General features: G+C 46.1%; 1 protein-coding gene across 3 annotated transcripts in view; it reads right to left on the minus strand.

Annotated features, from left to right (window-relative positions):
• Positions 1–3,506: 3,506 nt before the first annotated feature.
• Positions 3,507–22,509, minus strand: part of UBL5 (ubiquitin like 5) — a 34,312-nt gene continuing 15,309 nt past the window's right edge. For 2 of the 3 annotated variants that reach the window (XM_068274448.1, XM_068274449.1), the window contains exons 2-5: positions 10,015–10,081; positions 7,019–7,102; positions 6,903–6,940; positions 3,507–3,736 (exon numbers count right to left, since the gene is read on the minus strand). In XM_068274448.1, coding sequence (XP_068130549.1) covers positions 3,693–3,736; positions 6,903–6,940; positions 7,019–7,102; positions 10,015–10,081 — 233 coding nt within the window. In that variant the 3' untranslated portion in view covers positions 3,507–3,692. Of the gene's footprint in view, positions 3,737–6,902; positions 6,941–7,018; positions 7,103–10,014; positions 10,082–22,101; positions 22,378–22,509 lie in introns of those variants that run through there. The other variant, XM_068274450.1, reaches the window with a different exon arrangement.

Consider the following 22,509-nt stretch of genomic DNA (forward strand, 5'->3'; position numbering starts at 1 on the left):
TGTTGGACTTTAACGTATTCATATCATTTTTGTTCCTGAGTAATCACAATATGCATTCTGTATTTTGTACATAGCTGTCATTTACAGCAGGCATTGTAGTCTACCATCTCTGAACCGCTTATTGGTTTTGGATTAGTCCACTTCCTCATTGGGGAAATCTTTGTATTTCTTTTATAGGCAAAGGCAATCCTTGAATGATATTGGCATAGTCCAGCTGTCAGAATAAATGGCACATAACTAGGCTTGCATGTTTGCATTTCAAGCTGCATATATCTGCATAACAATTTGCATCAACTCGGAATAATTTGCATACCTGTGATCATCCCTGTTACAGGAAGAGGAATGGCCGCCAGCATCTGGATCGCCCGGGAGGTGAGAACGCCTGCTGTGCACCCAGCGGCTACCACGAGTGTAGCTTGGGGTTATGTTTTTTCACCCCTAAGTGTAGCTCGTGGTTACCGCTAAGGAGTTTAATTACTGCATTAAGTGTCAAACACTACTTATACGCTAGGCATGCAATATACATTTTAGAATTTTTATGAAGCAAGACGGCATGGCGAAAAAGTGGGCATGGCCATTACATGATGTGGGTGGAGCCAAATACTAGCGAAATACAGGTAGTCCCTGGTTTACAAGTGAGATAAGAACCGTGACCATTTTTAACCCGAATCCATTCTCTTTTGTCCCCCTCTGTTCTCCCTATGCCTCTTTTGTCCCCCTCCGTGTCATCTCAGTTTGTGCCTCATTTGTCATCTCATCTCCCCATATTATCTCTGTTCTCCCTGTACCTCTTTTGACCCCTTCTGTATCACCTCTGTTCCCCGTGCCTCTTTTTGTCCCCCTTTAGATCCCCGTGTCACCTCTTGATCCCCTGTCCTAGCTAGGTATAGGTGCCCCTCATATAGGTATCCAGGTATAGGTTCCCCAGAATAGGTAGCAAGGCAAAGGTGCCCACAGTATTGGTTAGCAAGGTACAGGTGCCCCCAGTATAGGTAGCAAGCTATATGTGCCCCAGAATAGATAGCCAGTTGCAGGTGGTGCCCCCGAATGTTCAGGTAAGGTGGTGCCCCAGTGTAGTTAGCAAACCTATAGGTGCTGCAGTATAGCTATAGCCAGGTAGAGCCCCAGTATCTTACGTAGCCCTGTTCCCGCACAGGCTCCTCTTGCTGGGCTCTCCTCCTCTCGCCGCGTCTTCCTGCTATGGTTACTTCCGGCAGCAACTCTGACATCATGAGACTGTCGGGTAATCATGGCAACAGGACACGAGGCGGCGACAGGGAGAGCCCGGGCAGGAGTCCACACGGGAACGGGACTAAGTAAGTTGCTGTGCCCATGGCACCGAGCCTGCCCTGCCTGAAAATTCTCTCCTGGCGGCGAGATCTGCCATTGTCTGCGGGCCCCTGGGGGAACCCCTGACAGCTGCTGATGTACCCCCAGGGGTCAATGGACCCCAGGTTGAGAACCACTGCTTTAGATCTTTAGATCAACCAGAGTGACTAACTATAAACAGAAAGTGGCCATAAAAATGAAACCAGCAGGTCATTTCTGTACAGGATTTATAAATGTAAATGTGGACTTAAGTGCATTTAGTCTGATATCTTAAAGTGTACTCAAGGCGTTATGTGACATAATGAGATAAACATGCGCATGTACAGTACAAAACATTAATAACCAGGCTGTTTTAGTTTTATTTTGCTGCCTGAATGAGTTAATTTCTAGGCATGGAAGAGACAGCTTCTGTCTTGTCGGTACCTTGCCAGGAATATAGTAAACATCACTGATAAGCAAAATACAGCCATAAAAGTTTCCCTGGCAGAATACAACTTCTGAGGGCAGGAAGAGATAGAAAAAGACCAATAGTTCATGTATTTTCACTTTGGGACACTTATTAGGCTGCCTCTGAGCAGAGACAACAAAACATTCACTCTACTTTGTAAATGGTTAAATATAAAATAAAACCATGGGAGATCTTAACCAGTTCACCCCCAAGGGTTTTTATCCTAACGGACCAGAGCAATTTTCAGCTGTCAGCGCTCCTCCCTTTTATTCCCTAATAACTTTATTACTACTTATCACAAGAAAATGATCTATACCTCGTTTTTTCCGCCACCAATTAGGCTTTCTGTGGAAAGTACATTTTGCTAAGAATTTTTTTATTCTAAATGCATTTGAATGAGAAAAACAGAAAAAAAGGAAAAAAATTATTATTACTCAGTTTTCAGCCATTATATAGTTTTAGAATTAAACATTCTCCTGTGGATAAAACAAACACGTTTTATTTGCCCAGTGGACCCGATTATTAAACCGTTTAAATTATGTCCCTACCACAATGTATGGCGACAGTTTATTATTTTGAAATATAAGTGGTTATTTTTCTGTTTGTTCTGGCCATAATTACAAGCCCCTATGTAATAAATGAAAATTAATTTTACCCAATAAAATATAGAATAAAAAAAGCTGAGTCCCTAAGGCAACTATTTATTTATTTTTTTAAGCTGGGGGGGGGGGGGGGGAGGGTTGGAAGTGTAATTTTATTAATGATGTGTATATACTTGAAAATGTATGTATTTTGTAGGTGTAATATACTTTTTGGCCACAAGATGGCGCTAGTGAACACTCATAGGACGTGTTCACTTTATTTTTATTTTATTTTTTTTACACTTTATTTAACTGTTACATTTCCTGTTTATGTGAATGGACGTAGCCGCTGTTCGCGGTCACGTCCATTCACTCCAGGCACTGCGATTGGGTAGAGGACCTTTCGGTCTTCTTCCCCAATCACCCAGCACGGGATCCCAACGGTAATGGCGGCGGTAGCGGCGCGCACACGGCGGTAGCAGCGGCGGGAATGCGCGACGTATTAAAACATCATGTTGCCGTTAATAGCGGTTAGCATGACGTTTTAATACGATAGGATGTCGGTAAATGGTAATAAAAAAAAAAAAAAAGGTAATTTTAGGAGTAAAATACAATTGTTCATCTCATCAATTTATTTTCACCTCAGGTTCACTTTAAGGCCTGTACACACACCAGATGAAACTCAGTGGAGGCGACCAGTAAAACCCGCCTCTGCCTAGAATGCAGCGTGTGTACGCCAGCCTCCGACCGACTGACCGACTGTCCAACGATCCGTCCTGGCAGATCATTTTGGCCGAGTGGCGGCAGATAGTATTATTTCTCCAATTACCCAGCCTGCCGCGGGGCGTTGCTCCTGTGCTGCTCTGCCTCCCCTTATAACACTGAACACATCACCTGTTTACAAGCGAACCATGTGTCTGGGAAGCCTCGGCCCAGCAATATCACCCAAGGGATCAGGTCCCAATTCCCTGTCATGTGACAATGCCTGAGCGGGTGTACAGGCCTTTCGTAAAAAACCTCTAAGGCAAGTCATACTTTTATAAGTGAGGGGCTGGCGGTAGCCTGCAGCATGTTGCATAGCAAGCATATATATTCTTTATACTGAATAAAATACTGTCTTGTGGCAAAACAAAATAATCTAATGTATATGTTAGGCAAAAGGTTTTATCTTTAAAATTTATTTATGGTAATAAAAAAAAAGGAAAAACAAAAAATCTTAGATCATGGTATCCAAACAAGAGTCTCTTTATGACGTCACAAAGAATTTCCCGTTCCAGGTGAAATGTGGTATATTCCATAAGAGAGGAGAGTGCGGAGAGGAGGCGGTGGAAGCGTTACTGGTAGTATAATTCCAGGTTCATCCCATCGTGGATTTCATCTGAACAGAACGTGTAAAGGAAAGGGAGGGGAAAAATCACAGTGAAGCCTTGCAATAAAACTCCGCAATCAACCTTATTAAAGCGCATCTGAACTCAGAATTTCCTCTCTGCTTTAACATATATGCAACAGCATAATAACCAAAGGACAACTAAAGTGAGCAGAATATGGAGGCTGCCATGTTTATTTCCTTTTAAGCAATACCAGTTGCCTGGCAGCAGTAGTGTCTGAAACACACCAGAAACAAGCATGCAGCTAATGTTGTCAGATACAATAATGCCAGAAACACCTGATCTGCTGCATGCTTGTTCAGGGTCAATAGCTAAAAGTACTAGAGGCAGAAGATCAGCAGGAGAGCCAGGCAACTGGTATTGCTTAAAAGGAAATAAATATGGCAGCTTCCATATCCCTGTCACTACAGTTGTCCTTTAAAAATATTATATCATCCCTTGGCTTATATTATTTTCCCCTGTGAGCGTGCATAACCACACCCATCTCTAGCACAGTTAAGCATTTAAATGAGCGGTGCTCATAGTTCAGTTAGTAGCTAGTAGAAGGTGAGGTGTTTTTAATTTCATTTCTCCCATTTAGCTGACCCCTGGGCTTTTGGCATGGTTCCCACTAGAACGCTGATAAAAACGAGCATTTTTGCCTGGTTAGAGTAGGACTCACCAGATCGGGGACACTTTGGCGCAGTTGGTGAGCTTAAACGCGTTAAAGCGTAACCAAGAGCCCCTGTCACTATTTTCCTGTTGTGTGCTGCAGCACCCTCTGTATATATATATGTATATATGTATATATATATATATAATTTCTTTGTTACAGCTGATACAAATCCTGCAATAAATCTACAGTGTGTACTTCCTGCTTTCATGGAAGCAGACATAGGGTTAACATCCTGTGTTTACAAGTTAGCTGCTCTGCCGAGGCAGCCAGTCAACACACACCTGAGAGATCAAATTAGTTGTGATTAGTCACAGGTGAGGTGGAATTAGACAGGCTAAACTCTCTAAATACATACAGGGTGAATTTCTCTGTTTTCCTTCTGTCCTGATCAAGAGTTCAGGTCCAGTTTAAAAGGGCCACTCAAGGCAAAAATGTATTACTTTTATAGAACTAAATAAAGTATGTACATCTCTCTCACACTGTCTACCACTCCCCACTACTGTCAACTGGAGTGCCAGTGCGTACCTATGAAACCGCCGACTGGGAGACTCGGAAGTAGAATACAGCCGATATATACGGCTTAGCCTGCTCCTGCACAAGTCCCAGAGGCGTGAATTACAATTCCCCTTCCAGGTCCACGTGGATGGTGGAGAATGATGTAATTTGGCTTCCAGCAACTGCTGGAGGCCGAATTACAGTGTTTTAAAAGTAACTTCAGCTCCGTCTTCTGACAGCGCCGAAGTTACTCCCTGTGCGCTGCTATAGCTGTAATTCCTACTATGGTCTATGGTGGCGCCGGCTGCAGCCAAATCTCCTGCTCTGTTATTACAGCGCCTGGTGCCAGTACCCATGCCGAACCACTACTGACTGTCAGCTGCTGCATATTATTTTAACAGCGCTGATTTCTCTAACTGCCCCTCTGCTAGCTTCTGCATATAACTACAGTAACTATTCTAACTTGCTTAGATGTGTAGTGAACATTACCAGACAGTCAGGATAGTAAGTTATGTACTGCCAGTGACCTGTAGGCAGCAGCTGGCCGCCAGTGACCTGTAGGCAGCAGCTGGCCGCCAGTGACCTGTAGGCAGCAGCTGGCCGCCAGTGACCTGTAGGCAGCAGCTGGCCGCCAGTGACCTGTAGGCAGCAGCTGGCCGCCAGTGACCTGTAGGCAGCAGCTGGCCGCCAGTGACCTGTAGGCAGCAGCTGGCCGCCAGTGACCTGTAGGCAGCAGCTGGCCGCCAGTGACCTGTAGGCAGCAGCTGGCCGCCAGTGACCTGTAGGCAGCAGCTGGCCGCCAGTGACCTGTAGGCAGCAGCTGGCCGCCAGTGACCTGTAGGCAGCAGCTGGCCGCCAGTGACCTGTAGGCAGCAGCTGGCCGCCAGTGACCTGTAGGCAGCAGCTGGCCGCCAGTGACCTGTAGGCAGCAGCTGGCCGCCAGTGACCTGTAGGCAGCAGCTGGCCGCCAGTGACCTGTAGGCAGCAGCTGGCCGCCAGTGACCTGTAGGCAGCAGCTGGCCGCCAGTGACCTGTAGGCAGCAGCTGGCCGCCAGTGACCTGTAGGCAGCAGCTGGCCGCCAGTGACCTGTAGGCAGCAGCTGGCCGCCAGTGACCTGTAGGCAGCAGCTGGCCGCCAGTGACCTGTAGGCAGCAGCTGGCCGCCAGTGACCTGTAGGCAGCAGCTGGCCGCCAGTGACCTGCATCATATAAGACTGCAGTGTGGCTGGAGGATAGATTAAAGTAGGGGATCCACACTTAAAGGTCAACTGAAGTAAGAGGGTTATGGAGGTTGCCATATTTATTCCCTTTTAGCAATACCAGTTGCCTGGCTATTCTGCTGATCCTCTGCCTCTAATACTTTTAGCCCTAGACCCTGAACAAGCATGCAGCAGTTCAGATGTTTCTGACATTATTGTCAGATCTGACAATATTAGCTGCATGCTTGTTTCTGGTGTGATTCAGCCACTACTGCATCCAAATACTGTAGATCAGCAGCAGGGCTGCCTTGCAACTGGTATTGTTTAACAGGAAATACATATGGCAGCCTCCATAGCCTTCTTACTTCAGTTGTCCTTTAAAATATACCTGTAGGTAAAAAGCCCTAAATAGATACTCACCTCAGTAGGTTTCCCCCATCCCCCTTGTCGTACCAGCGCTCGGACCCCCAACCTACTCGACAGGGGCTTGTAGACGGAGCACGGCCACTTCTTCCACCTAGTACAAGTGACTCCATGCTACTGTGCAGTGCCCAAGCTTATTCACGTACAAGAGCATGGCTGCAAATTTTCAGAAAGTTCCGGCATCCAGCGCTGGTCTGGAGGAGAGCGTGAGAAACCTCGGGAGGATCCAAACTCTTCCCTCTACCATAGTATCTGACTCTTCCCTCCCCTAAAGTAACAGGCTTGCTTTCAGCCAGCGCACTGGGATGACCTAACTCCGCCTACCACATAATGCAGCAAGCAGAGCGCCAAACAAGCTAGGCCGGTCAGAGGGGTAAAGGATACAGTCGCCAAGTGACACATGGTCCTTGAATATCGTGTACCTGAAACCAAAAACAGAAGCTGTGAAAAAAACATTCTCCATCCAGGCTGAGGAAAGACTGTTCCTGTGCAGAACTCACCATTTCTTCAGCACTATCTTTTCCCATCGTGTGCCTGTCTGAGCCGCGATGAGTTTCTTCAGATCCTTTATTGTATCATCTGAGCTGAGCAATCCAGTCAAGGAATCAACTGCTTCCATTAGTGCAAACCCAGAAACACAAGGACCATGTGTGCATTGAAAGTGGGATGAACTCCCTAAACCAAAGTTTACCCGAGATGGGGCCCCTTTAAAAAATGTATACATAGCTGGTGCTTCCTCCAGCCTAAATGCTCCCTTGTCATCCTCAGTCGCCTTCTCCTTCGCCCACAACTGGCCCCGCAAAAACCTCCAAACGCGCAGTTCGGAAAGGCATGCTCCCGTCACCGGGAGCGTTCTGCACAGTAGTCCTGCACAGGCACAGAACGCTCCAGGCGAAGTGAACGCAGCGGAAGCACGTGCAGCCGGACATGCACAGTTGGCCCCGGACTGGAGGACTTTCCGGGGCCAATTGCGGGCAGACAGAGGCAGAAGAGGACGACAAGGGAGCGATCAGGCTGGAGGAAGCCCCAGGTATGTATATTTTCTTTATAATACCCCATCTCAGGTTCTGTTTAAAGAGAGTCTGAAGCGAGATTAAATAAATGATTTTACCTTGTTCAGCACTATAGCTAGTGCTAAAACGATGCATCCCCACGGCAAAACGAGGGGTTTATACCCCCCAAATCCCCTGGGCTAGCAGCGGGGAGCGCTTCCTGCTTGAGGCAGAGCTTATGGCTGTAGCTCTGCCTCTTTGCGCATCTATCTCCCGATGATCGCCGCCTCTCCCCACCCCTCTCAATCTTCCTTCACTGAGAGGGGCGGGGGAGAGGCGGAGATCCACACGGCAATTGACGCGCATGGAGGAAGAGCTGTAGCTCAAAGCTCTGCCTCCATGAGCAGCAAAATCCACGACCAAGAAAATTGTGGATTTTGCACAGGGGATTTGGGGGTATAAACCACTTGTTTTGCCGCGGGGATGCGGCGGTTTAGCATTCCCTATAGTGCTCAACATTAATACAATGTAAAATCATTAATTTAATATCGCTTCAGAGTCTCTTTAAGTACCTTACGGTGGCCACTAATGATACAATTTGCTGAACGATCGAGTACGAACGAATCTTCGTATGAACGATTGTAAATGATCGTTTGGGACCACTAAAGGACAAAAATCTCCTAACCAATCCAATCAGATTGATGAAATCGGTTGATTTTCAATTCAATCCCATCCCATTAATCTGATCGATTGGTTAGGAGATTTTTGTCCATTAGTGGTCCCAAACGATCATTTACGTTCATACGAAGAATCGTTCAGTAAATGATATCATTAGTGGCCACCTTTAGGTACATAAAACATTTGAAAGCCTTCCCTGTATCTAAAAAGGTTTACTTTCAATGAGGAGAGCAGTAAGTTTGGTAATCGGCAAATGTAATCACTGCTGGCCAGGGAGAAGCCCTCTGCCTGGTCTCTTCACTCTGCTCCCACTCCCTTCTCTGCTGAAGTGACTTGTCAGCCATTGCCAAGGTAACGTGTCTATTTAGCAAACGAGTAGGGGGAGCAGAATCAAGAGACCAGACAAAGATCTTCTCCAGTCCGGCAATGACGACAACTGCCAGTTAGCAGAGCTGCCTGCTTGAGGCCTCTTTTCCACGGACAGTTGATAGGCAGTGAAATGCCTCTCAAACTCACAACTGCCTGCTGCTGCCTGGCAACTGCTCACTGCTGCCAGGTAACTGCTTGCTGAACACACAGTTCAACTGTCCGTGGAAAAAAGGCCTTTTCCACGAGCAGTTGATAGGCAGTGAAAAGACTGTCAAAGTCTCAACTGCTTGCGGCTGCCTGGCAACTGCTCACTGCTGCTTGGTAATTGCTCACAGAGTGTGCAGTTCAGCCACCTGTGGAAAAGGGCCTTATGGCCACAGAAATGGTCTGGGGAAGCGGGTATACAACTGCTTGCCAGTATACATAAATATCAGCGGGGTGAAAAAGCCTGTTAGTGGTTAATATAACATTTTAATTAAACTTTGGAGTTGCTGCTGTGCTGAAAAATGCTGCTTACTTGATAACACTCATATAACTATGTTATAGAGCATTTTATACTAGTAAACTTTTAGGCCAGTTTTACACCTTGCCATTGCATTTACAGTGCAAAGCTAGGCCTCCATTGCATAAAACATCATTTACAAGACCCTGCGGCAGGGTCCGCTGACAGGGTCATATGCATAGCACCACCCCTCCCCCACGTAACATACTCCATGCTGTACAGGAAGTAAGTCGCTTGTTCCGTCTCCTACTCCACAGCCCTGCATCCCACTGCCTTGCCGCTGCGTTATCCTGCGGTATAACAGGGCAGCCCAGTGTAAAAGGGGCCTTTAGTGATTGTAGGGATGAGCAATTGAACCTTTTTATTATGTTGATTACAGAATTCCAATTGGTACTGCAGGCATTCTGGGGTTTAAAGGATACCTTAGTGCTAATTGAAATGCCAAACTGATGCTCTGAGTATTGGGAAAGGAGGGGGGGGGGGGGTGAAGAGGCACGCATAGGCTTACCGCACCTCCCGTGGCTCAGCGTCTGTCTCCGTTTGCAAGCTATGCCTCCCTTTCAGTGCTTCCTGGTCGGCACCCTTTGTCCCAGACATATTGCGCTGCGTATGCGCAGTATGTCCTCTGTCTTATGACGGGTAAGTCCTTGCGCCTGCGTGAGCACGCACTGCAGACTAGGGACTTGGCGAGTTCGGTCACAGGCAGCCCCAGAAGACATAATGCGCATGTGCAGCATGTCCAGGTCAAAGGGTGCCGACCAGGAGGCATAGCAGGCAAAGGGAAACAGACGACCGAAGCCTGTGCGCACCTCCCCACACACAAAGGGCATCAGCTTGGCATTTCAATTAGCACTAAGATATCCTTTAATATTGCAAAAGTGATGACTTTTCTAAAGAATGAAAGTATAACTGGAAACTTTCTACGGCTGTCAGGCAAAGGCTCTGGTAAGGATACTTGCATTTCACTCGGACCTTCTTACCCAGCCGGTCATTGCAAACCACCTCGATCATCATGATGCAACCTGGAGATAGAGCAAACAAAATGGCAATGAGGAATAGACTACTGGCACTACAAACCATGATCGCTTTAACTGACTTGAATAGCTTGTGAATGGAATCAAAGCAGATCTCCACTGGGCATGGTCAATGAAATGCAGGATTATGCAAATTTTGAATGCTAATGAACGCAGCTTGAAAATGGACCAATCAAATCCTGTTCATTTTCAATCTGCATATCTCCTCATCCTTAAATCTCATCTCTTTAAAGGGCTGGTGCACAGCTAAAAGCGCTAGCGTAATCGCAAGCGCTAAGCATTTTTAGAAGTGATTTTTCAGAACGATTTCAGGCGATTTTCTAGGTATGCCTAGCCATTTTTGGTGTAGCAATTTTTTTTGTACAGTTTGGAGCTGGAAGTGTACAGTTTTTTTTTTGTTTTTTTTTTAAAAAGCTTGGGAAAAAAAAAAAAAAAATTTGCTCTGATCTAGCATTTTCTATAGTGATTTTCCACTTTTCCTATACTTAACATTGGGGCTGAATCGCCTCAGAAACATTTGGGGAAAATAAATAAAAAAATATCACATCGCTGTGGTGTGATCCAACCCATACAAATACATTAGCTTAGCATTTTTGGTGTGCACCAGCCCAAAGGGTGGATTCTCGAAACACCAGTTACATTTTTGTGCACTGGCAAGTATTTATGGAAGGCATGGGCAAACTTGGCCCTCCAGCTGTTAAGGAACTACAAGTCCCACAATGCATTGCAGGAGTCTGACAGCCACAGTCATGACTCATAGAGGCAAATGCATTGTGGGACTTGTAGTTCTGTAACAGCTGGAGGGCCGAGTTTGCCCATGCCTGGTCTATGGCAACGACGCACTGTAATTCTCTTTGCCCAACGAATGCAACTTACTTTTTGCATACAACGCACGCACACACTGGTGGGATAGGGTACTCGTTGTTTACATAACATGAATTGTGCTAGTTGCACAATGCACGTTACATTGATGGCGTAGATACCAGTAAAACTGCCATGTGCTGAGAATTCTAACATACTGTATTATACTGACATACCTGTAGAATTCCCCGTTCCTTCTCTGAAACTATCCATTAGGGATGATCAACGATAGGACTATTTTTTCAGAGATTATGCAAATTTATGTACATTATGCAAATATATGAAACTTGAAAATGGGCCAATCAATTTAAACTTGGGTGGGACTTGCGTAATGAATAATTTGCATACTATTGATCATTCCTAAATTTCACTAGAAAAGTAACTTGCATGGATTTTCACATTATTTTTTTTTATTTACATAGCGCCAACATCTTCCGTAGCGATGTACATAGTACAAACAAATAATGGGGAACAAATATACATAAGAAATAACATCGGAGTGATCATTAGGGACAGCTAATGAGATGCACATAGCTACTAGTTTATTATGGACGCGCCATGAAAATGAACCAATTGAATCTGATTGGTACATTTTTAAGCTGCAGAATCCTGTACCAACTGGGAACTATTTGCATATTACTGACCATCCCTTCATATGCATGCCAGCATTCCACTGGTTATGCATTTCCTTCCATCCTATGGGATGAATGTGTCTCTACTGCATTTGATTTGACCATTTACATAAAATCAGCATAGAAATATTCACATCAGTTCAGATGATTACTGTATTTTCCACCGTATAAGATGTGCTTTTTCTCCCCCAAAAATGTAGAGAAAAAGTCCCTGCATCTTATACGGCAAAGGCAAAGAATCCCTGACTTACAAACGCCCGCCGATACATCGGAGATTCCCTGCTTGTGCCATCCCCCTCTAATCTGCTTGTGCCCCCCGTGTGTGCAGCGTCTGCTATGTGTATCCCCCCCGCGTTCCTCCCCTGCCCCGCATGCCTGCGCTATGCCCCTCTAATGTACTGGCCTCCATTATCCACCTGTTCTGGCCCCCCTTCTTTGCCTGCAGCAGCTTACCCGATCCATGCTGCTGCGGGGGTTGCAGACACCCGGGTACTACATACACGCTTCCTCTTGAGCGCTGCTACTGATGATGTGATCAGTACAAACCGCGCACAAGAGGAAGTGCATGGAGTAGCCGGTTGTATGGAGTAGCCGAGCTCACAGCGCAGCAGCATTGATCGGGTAAGCCGCTGAAGGCATAGAAGGAGGTCCAGAACATTACGGGGGGGGGGGGGGGGGGATACCGGAGGCCAGTATATTAGAGGGGCATAGCGCAGGAATGGCGGGGGGGGGGGGAGGAGGTTGGACAAATAGTAAAATAGCAGACACTACACGCATGGGGGTCTAAACAGATTATAGAGGGGGATAGCGCAGGCACGCAGGGGGGGGGGGGGGGACACCAGGGTCAAGAAGTAGCACACAAAACTACATAAGGAAGACATGGGGCACACAGGAGAGAGTCAGGGGTCACAAAGATGGTCACAGGGTACACAGGAGAAGACATGGGACAGACAGGAGAGAGTCAGGGGTCACAAATATGGACACAGGGGGTCCACAGGAGAAGATATGGGGCACACAGACGCATACGGGGATGCACAGGAGACAAGGACACAGGAGGACACATGGCACACACAGGACACATGGAGCACTCAGGAGGCCACATGGGGGACAGAGGAGGACACCAATTGGGGGAGAACATCTACAAGACGCTCCTGAAATATGGACGCACCAAGTTGAGTATATTTTTTTTCCTCTGGTTTTTGCCCTCTAAACCTAAGTCTTATCCCTGATCATCCCCACCTCAAAATAAGAAACTTCATAGGGAAACTACCGCTTCTCACTATTCCTACAGTGGCTGGATAGTCTACGGGTTAAAGGGGAACTGAAGTAAGAGGTATACGGAGGCTGCCATATTTATTTCCTTTTAATCAATAGCAGTTGCCTGGCAGCCCTGCTGGTCTATTTCTCTGCAGTAGTATCTGAATAACACCAGAAACAAGCATGCAGCTAGTCTTGTAAGATCTGACTTTAATGTCAAACACCTGATCTGCTGCATGCTTGTTTAGGGGCTATGGCTAATAGTATTAGAGGCAGAGGATCAGCAGGAGGGCCTGGCAACTGGCATTGCTTAGATGGAAATAAATATGGCAGCCTCCATATCCCTCTCACTGCAGTTGTCCTTTAAGCACTGTGCCTCTGACACAGGAGACTGGGGTTCAAATCTCAGCTCTTCCTGTTCAGTAAGCCAGCACCTATTCAGTAAGGAGACACTGGGCAAGACTCACTAACACTGTTACTGAGTGTGCACTAGTAGCTGCAGCTCTGGTGAGCTGACTCAAGTCTTCTGGAAAAGTCAACCCGGAACAACTAGCTGAGGACTCTGTCATGGATGGTGACACACCTGGACAGCTGGGTGGCTCTGCACCCCAATGAGCTTAATTGTGGCCTGGAACCTTGTGGTAGAGGCCAGCATTGGGTCGGGTTCCTGCAGGTTACCTGAAATGCGGGTGCCAAATTCACCAGAAAGCAGGTTGCGGTTGCAGGTCGGCTCTGAAAAGTTAGACCCGCGCAGGCCTCTACCTTGTGGAAAGGAAGTTTGCCATTACTTGCCACAATGGGACAATGCAACGGAGTGAATGCCTGCACCATGCATAGCCAATCTTCGGCCTGGGTTGCGTTCTAGGCTGTTCTTTCAAAATGTGTGCATATTCTGGAAGTAGAGCTCAGGGTCCTCTGGGAAAAGCACATCCAGAACGATGCTCGGGGCTAGTATGGTTGAGGTGAGCCAGAGAGGAAAGCTTCTAGCGAGAACACTAAAATCATATCAGAGAGATAGGAGGTGCCTCAACTGTGATACAATGGGCATGAGTCACAAAGCTTTTTCACCTGTTTTCACCTTATCTATGTTATATTTCTAAGCTTCCAAAGAGAAAAATATAAAATAATTAAAGCAAGAAAAGTAATATTGAATAGGAAGTTAAAGCCAATGGGTACCGCTGTAAAAATAAAAAAACACAGATACTCACCTAAGGAGAGGGAAGGCTCGGTCCTAATGAGCCTTCCCTCTCCTCTCCCGGTGCCCTCGGTGCTGCGCTGGCTCCCCCGTTCGCGTCCGCCGCCGCAGGGACTTCGGAGGTCTTCAGGAGCACTCGGGCTTCCGAAGACAGGCCGCTCCATACTGCGCGAGCGCGTCATAGAGGGCACTCGCACATGCGCAGTATGGAGCGGCCCGTCTTCAGGAGCCCGAGTGCTCCCGAAGGCTTCCGAAACCTCCCTTCGGCGGCGGAAGTAGCAGTATTTGACCGAACTGGTCGAATACTGCTACGGGGGATCCTGCGCGGGACCGGACACCGGGAGAGGAGAGGGAAGGCTCATTAGGACCGAGCCTTCCCTCTCCTTAGGTGAGTATCTGACCTTTTTATTTTTAAAGCAGTACACATTCACTTTAATTACTTTGAGTGATTATTTTGCTTGTAAATGTGCTGAAAGGTTAGTTTTCTGAATTAGGTCATAAATAAGTCATTCATGAGAAGTTTTGTGACTAGAGCACAATGTGTAGTGAGTTGAGGTAAGTAATAGGAACAGTCTTACCTCCTGATAAGAGGTTAAGATTTTTAATGTTAAAACACCAATAAAAAGACCTGCCCGTTTCCTCAGGGCAATACATGACAGTGTCTGAAATAAAAATGTGTACATGATGGACTCACAGTCACAAAAGATACATTTACGATATTAAAATATAAACCTAATGTGGAAATATAAAATATACTATGTTTTTGGGGTACAGGGAACAGCCCCAGTTCAAAATAAACAAGTATATAAATAAGTAAAAATATATAAAATTAAATATATAAAAGAATAAATGGTACTTACGTATTATCCCGTCTGGAAAGTTTGGCAGCTTTTTCTTAAAGTTCTGTTTGAACCCCTAGCCAGATCTAACCATTTTTTGGAAAGCTGAAAGTCCCGGTTTTCCTTTGCACTGGGTCCCGAGTCAATGCGATGCCCCATTCCCAAGTTAGGGGGGTTTGGGGGACGGGTGTCTCCTGCACTTTGCTGCAGAGAGCACAGTGGAATGGAGTCTCCTGCCCATGCCAGTAAGACAGAGAGGGGACAAGGGTGCATAGCTGCGCTGCTCCTTCATCTGTAATGAGAGGCCCAGGGCACTTGAAATAAGTTGAGGGCACAGAATTATGCTGCGAAGGATGAAGAAGACCTACTGGGTGTGCTGCTTATCATCATGTCAGGTACATCCCGTACTTCTGTAATTGCACTTTCTGCAGCCAAGTTCAGGGGACACCCCTCCTTCAAAACTCCGTAACTTGGGAACTGAGCATCATACCGACTCGAAACCCGGTGCAACAGAAAGCCGGGACTTTCAGCTTTCCAAAAATGGTCAGATCTTCCTGGAAAAGCAAACAGAACTTTAACAAAAAGCTGCCAAATTTTCCAGATGGGATAATACGTAAGTACCAAATAAATTAATAAAAGTGAAACCATAAGCTGAGAATTATAATAGACTGCTAAAATAAATATATATATATATAGTACTTATCCGTTAGACGGGCGCATCCGGCAGGTCACAGGTGGCGACAAAACTCCACCAGAGTTACATCTTTCCCTACTATCCATGGCGGCCTGGAGGGGAAATAGTAATTAGCGCCACCTGCTGGATGCGCCCGGCTAACGGAGATATATATATATATATATATATATTTTTATTTATATATATATTTTTTTATATATATATATATATATATATATATATATATATATATAGATAGATAGATAGATAGATAGATAGATAGATAGATAGATAGATAGATAGATACCGTCTTTCCCCGAATATAAGACACTGTCTTATATTCTTTTTGGGGAGGAAATATGTGCTAGAGGCTTATTTTCCGGGGGGGGGGGGGGGGGGGGGGGAGGGGCTAGACGCTTTGTGTATGGGGAGGCTCTTACCGCACCTCCCTTGTGGCTGCGTCCCCCTCCGTTCCAAGAAATTTCTCCGGTGGTGGCGGCGACGACATGGTACGAAAAGGGCGCCCTCATAGCTTGAATACCATGTCGCTGCCGCCGCCACCACTGGAGAAATTACTTGGAACGGAGGGGGACGCAGCCACAAGGGAGGTGCGGTAAGAGCCCACACACCTCCCCATACACCTAGCGCCCCCCCCCCCCAGCTAGGCCTTATTTTCGGAGTAGGTCTTATATTTCAAGCATGCTTGAAATATAAGATAGGCCTTATTCTCGGGGTAGGTTTTATTTTAGGGGAAAGACGGTGTGTGTAGATAGATAGATAGATAGATACAGGTGAGGAAATAATTATTTGACCCCTCACTGATTTTGTAAGTTTGTCCAATGACAAAGAAATGAAAAGTCTCAGAACAGTATCATTTCAATGGTAGGTTTATTTTAACAGTGGCAGATAGCACATCAAAAGGAAAATCGAAAAAAATAACCTTAAATAAAAGATAGCAACTGATTTGCATTTCATTGAGTGAAATAGGTTTTTGAACCCCTACCAACCATTAAGAGTTCTGGCTCCCACAGAGTGGTTAGACACTTCTACTCAATTAGTCACCCTCATTAAGGACACCTGTCTTAACTAGTCACCTGTATAAAAGAAACCTGTCCACAGAATCGATCAATCAAGCAGACTCCAAACTCTCCAACATGGGAAAGACCAAAGAGCTGTCCAAGGATGTCAGAGACAAAATTGTAGACCTGCACAAGGCTGGAATGGGCTACAAAACCATTAGCAAGAAGCTGGGAGAGAAGGTGACAACTGTTGGTGCGATTGTTCGAAAATGGAAGGAGCACAAAATGACCATCAATCGACCTCGCTCTGGGGCTCCACGCAACATCTCACCTCGTGGGGTGTCAATGGTTCTGAGAAAGGTGAAAAAGCATCCTAGAACTACACGGGAGGAGTTAGTGAATGACCTCAAATTAGCAGGGACCACAGTCACCAAGAAAACCATTGGAAACACATTACACCGCAATGGATTAAAATCCTGCAGGGCTCGCAAGGTCCCCCTGCTCAAGAAGGCACATGTGCAGGCCCGTCTGAAGTTTGCCAATGAACACCTGAATGATTCTGTGAGTGACTGGGAGAAGGTGCTGTGCCTGTGGTCTGATGAGACCAAAATAGAGCTCTTTGGCATTAACTCAACTCACTGTGTTTGGAGGAAGAAAAATGCTGCCCATGACCCCCAAAACACCGTCCCCACCGTCAAGCATGGGGGTGGAAACATTTTGCTTTGGGGGTGTTTTTCTGCTAAGGGCACAGGACAACTTAATCGCATTAACGGGAGAATGGACGGAGCCATGTATCGTGAAATCCTGCACGACAACCTCCTTCCCTCTGCCAGGAAACTGAAAATGGGTCGTGGATGGGTGTTCCAGCACGACAATGACCCAAAAACATACAGCAAAGGCAACAAAGGAGTGGCTCAAGAAGAAGCACATTAAGGTCATGGAGTGGCCTAGTCAGTCTCCGGACCTTAATCCAATAGAAAACCTATGGAGGGAGCTCAAGCTCAGAGTTGCACAGAGACAGCCTCGAAACCTTAGGGATTTAGAGATGATCTGCAAAGAGGAGTGGACCAACATTCCTCCTAAAATGTGTGCAAACTTGGTCATCAATTACAAGAAACGTTTGACCTCTGTGCTTGCAAACAAGGGTTTTTCCACTAAGTATTAAGTCTTTTATTGTTAGAGGGTTCAAAAACTTATTTCACTCAATGAAATGCAAATCAGTTGCTATCTTTTATTTAAGGTTATTTTTTCGATTTTCCTTTTGATGTGCTATCTGCCACTGTTAAAATAAACCTACCATTGAAATGATACTGTAATCAGTGAGGGGTCAAATGATATATATATATATATATATATACATACACACACATACACTAATGGAAAATGCATAAGAAACCTTATGGGGACTATATGAAATTAATAATAATAATAAAAATAATAATTTGCAGTTGTGATACTTCATTGGGGTTACAAGTAACATTGCAGTATGCTACTTGTCTGGGTAGATAAAACAATTAAGCTGCAGGGTTGGTTTTACTAACAACCTCCTAGAGTCACTGTCTATCAGTGGATTATCCTGCAGAAGCCTACAGAGGGTTAAATGAGCCTGTCTATGATTAAGGCAAAGGGTAATTACCTGAGATGGTTCAGAGCCCAAATGAGCTCACCAGCATTCAGTAGAAGCCAGGGGAAAATGAGCAAACGCTGGAATGACATCACAGGAAGTGATGTAGGCAGGACGTTATAGTGGTGCCATTTTGGTTTTGGGCAAATCACTTGGGGAATGCATTGAAAGTGGCATGTTAGGGGGTGTGGGATGAAAGACCTGTGACCGAAGGTCTGGGGAGGCCATGCTAGTGAAAAGAGGAGGCGACAAAGAGATTGTAAGTATCAGGGCTGTGGAGTCGGAGTAATTTTGGGTGCCTGGAGTCGGAGTCGGGAAAAAATGCACCGACTCCGACTCCTAATGAATTTAAACTGTAATTAAAATAGAAAATCTGATAAAATATTCTATTTCTCAGATAATAGTTATAAATAATGTATATATACAGTAATAGCTGTGCTTAGTCCACAAAAATGAAATAAACCAATCAAAATTAGTTACTTGTGCTGCTTCAATAAAGCAGTCCCCGTATTTTTAAAGTCAGATATACATAACTGATTGTGACTGTACAATATATATGATGTATTGTGTACACAGAAATCTCTTATATATACTAAAAAACTTCTATGCTGTAAGAATAAAGCCTGATGTGTAGCCGTGTCACTAATAGAGATGGTCAATGAGATATAAATCATTTTGCACTGATGCTGATTTATGCAAATGTATGCACTCCCTTTGCTGATGAAATCAAATAATTTGATAGGTTGTTAAAATTTGGTTTGGTGACTACAAATTAAATGGTACCTGAGAAGGATGAAAAGAAAAATTTTATACATACCCGGGGCTTCCTCCAGCCCCCTTCAGGATAATCAGTCCCTCGCTGTCCACCTCCACCACCTGGATCTTTTGCTATGAGTCCCGGTAATTAGGCCAGTCAGCGCAGTCTGGCCACGTGCTGCTCCTACAGCCAGGAGCATTCTGCAATTGCGCAATAGTGCTGCGCAGGTGTAGTACGCTCCCGACGCCAGACTTCCTCAAGTACCTGAATTAACAGCAGAAGATCCAGGTGGCTGAGGAGGATAGCGAGTGACTGATTAGCCTGAAGGGGGCTGGAGGAAGCCCCAGGTATGTATAAAACTTTAATTTCATCTGTATCAGGTTTCCTTTGTTATACAGTAGTACTATACTCTACATATGCACTCCCCACAGAGCTGCAGGGAATCCACTGAGAATGTTGTGCACATTGAACACAGAGGTGTTGTCTATCGCCCATAAACCTGGTTCATATTGTGCATGAAGAATGTGTAATAGAGGAAGAATCCCCTCATTCCCCTGCAGAGTACCTGCACATCACTTTTACATGTACCCACAGTCACATTGCCTAGGGCCTGATAGATGGAGTACATTTGAATTCGGCGCCGGTAGACTTGGGCGCAGGATACAGCGGTATATAGCTGATCCTGCTTCTGCACAAGTCCGGGCCGAATTAATTACTATTTCCCCTCCAGGCCGCCATGGATAGTGGGGGAATGAAATAATTCGGCTTCCAGCGCTTGCTGGACGCCATTATGATTTTTAAGCAACCTCGGCTCTGTCTTCTGACAGCGCCGACGTTACTCACTGAGCGCCGCTATAGACTGAATTCCTTTATAGTCTATGGCGGCGCTGGCTGCGCCCAAATCTAGCAGCGCTGAAAAGCACTGCTCCATGATAGATGTTCTTTGTTCCGGTCTGTACCTTTTACAAGTACTCTTACCAAGGACTAGTTTTAGTCTATGACTAAAGGGAATAAATATGGCAGTCTACATATCCTTCTCACTTCAGTTGTCTTTTAAAATTCCTAAGCGTTGGCAGTTAAGAGACGATTTTCATGTTACATACTTTCAATCAACAAGATTGTAATATGCAAATTAGAGGAGTCAGAGTCGAGGAGTCGGTGGAATCCTAAACTGAGGAGTCGGAGTCGGGTTTGTACCGACTACACAGCCCTGGTAGGTATGGTGAGCCTTGGGGAGAGAAACGTCCAGAGTGTGGGAAAGAGGCTGAAACAATTGGAAAGATTATGCAATGAGACTGGCAGTGTTAGGGGGTGTGAAATGGGGTGAAAGACCTGTAGCCAAAGGTCTGATGGGGCTGTGCTGGTGAAAAAGGAGGGGGAATGGCAAAGAAGAGGTAAGCAATGTAAGCTTTAGGGCTCATTCAAACTACAAAACGCACGTACAAACGTCCTCCATTGCACGCAATGCGCGCTGTGGTGCGTAAAAGCGCAGCTGTACACAGTAGACCATCAGGAAACGTGTGCGCAGTACTATAGAATGTACCCAGACACGTTACATCATAACGCACAGCTGTAATGTGAATGGCGACACAAAAGTCTACGGCTCCCGTGTTGCCACGTGGATCGTACACTCTGCACGGTGCACCAAGACTGACCGCACAGCACATCATGTGAATGAGACATGCAAAGTGTGGGAAAGCAGCTGGAATGATTGGAGTAGAAAACTATTGCAACAAGACTGACAGCGTTAGGAGTTATGGAATGGGGTTTTCTTATTACTTACCTCCAGTGTTCCTATTACTGTTCTAATTGGAGGACTGTTACTATTACTTACCTCCACACTGTATCACAATAGGGGCTCCTCCTCCCCCCATTTTGCATTGTCTCCGCCCCTGATACGCAACAGCATAATAACCTTTAAAGTGTACCTGAACCGAAGCTCAGGTACACAAAATGCAGATACTTACCTAAAGAGAGGGAAGCCTCAAGATCCTATTGAGACTTCTCTCTGTGGTCTGCTGTACCCAATCGCTGAGCATGTCACCCCCAAAGACAAGTGACAATGCATTGTCACTAATCCTATCGGGGCTGCATGGCTCATAGGAAGAAGACCAACTGAGCCCGTTACTGGGGCTGATCGTGGCTGAACGGCAGATTGCAGTGTGTCTACTTCCTGCTTTCATGGAAGCCAACATATCTTTAAAGGGGTTCTGTGCAATGATAAAAAAAAAAAAAAAAAAAAAAAAAACTTACCTGGGGCTTCTATCGGCCCCCTGTAGCTGTCATGAACCGCACCGTCCTCCTACGATCTTCCGTTCCCCGCCAGCACCGGTCAATTATTCGTCTAACAAGACGAATAATGCGCGCTCCCGCTCGCATCTCCGGTAGCTTACTGCACAGGTGCAGTACGAGGTTTTCTCCTACTGCGCCTGCACAGTAAGCTGCCAGAGACGCAAGCAGGAGTGAGCACGTGTGGCCGCAGTCACGCTAGAAGAATTACACCGGGACCTGCGGCGGGGAACACAGGATCGTAGGAGGACAGCGCGGAACATGACAGCTACAGGGTGCCGATAGAAGCTCTAGGTAAGTGTCCGTTTCTTTCTTTTTATCATTCCACAGAACCCCTTTAAAGAAAATCTGTAATGAAAAAAACTCCCCTGGGGGGTACTCACCTCTGGTGGGGGAAGCCTTCGGATCCTATTGAGGCTTCCCCCGTCCTCCTCGGTCCCACGGCGGCAGAGAAAATCCTCTCGGAGCGGCAGCGATGTAAATATTTACCTCCCAGGCTCCAGAGCAGTATCCGCTCTTCCCACGGAGATAGGCGAAAATAGACGATCTCCGTCCGGCAGCTCTACTGCGCAGGCACAAGTCTCCTGGCGCCTGCGCAGTAGAGCTGACCTGACAGAGATCGGCTATTTTCACCTATCTCCATCAGAAGAGCCGCAACAGCGCCCCCGCTGGAGCCTGGAATGGTAAATATTGCACAGGCTGTCGGATTTGTCGCCTGTGCGTTATGGGGGCTGCAGCGAGACCGCCGTGGGACACAGGAGGACGGGAAGCCTCGATAGGGTCCAGAGGCTTACCCTTACTGAGGTGAGTACCTCCCAGGGGAACTTTTTTCAGTACAGGTTTTCTTTAACATCTTGTTTACCAGTAACTCTCTGTCATGGCAGGCAGCTGAAGGATTAATTTACAGAGGTGACTTGATCTGTCCTTCTGAATAGGATTAGCTCCATTCAGACTTTCAGCACAGCTCAGCTGCACACCAGCTCCTGTGGAGTAAACAGCTTTGCTGGTCAAAATGGTCTCAGCCTCTTCTCATTGTTTCCAAATCAAGACTTTTGGCGTGAGTGTCACCATTGGTTGTAATAAAGTCCTGTACTGTCCTGAGCCTTCCCATCCCATAATAATGCCAGCATAGTAGCACTCTAACAGCGCAAGCAGCCAGCCAGTAACAGAGCCAGTCCTCCCACCCCATAATAATGCCAGCCAGTAACAGAGCCAGTCCCCATAGTGACCACCCCCCTGCTATCATCCCAACACACACCGTGCAGCAATC

The sequence above is a fragment of the Hyperolius riggenbachi genome, chromosome 3, assembly GCF_040937935.1.
Source record: "Hyperolius riggenbachi isolate aHypRig1 chromosome 3, aHypRig1.pri, whole genome shotgun sequence".
Taxonomy (NCBI): Eukaryota; Metazoa; Chordata; class Amphibia; order Anura; family Hyperoliidae; genus Hyperolius; species Hyperolius riggenbachi.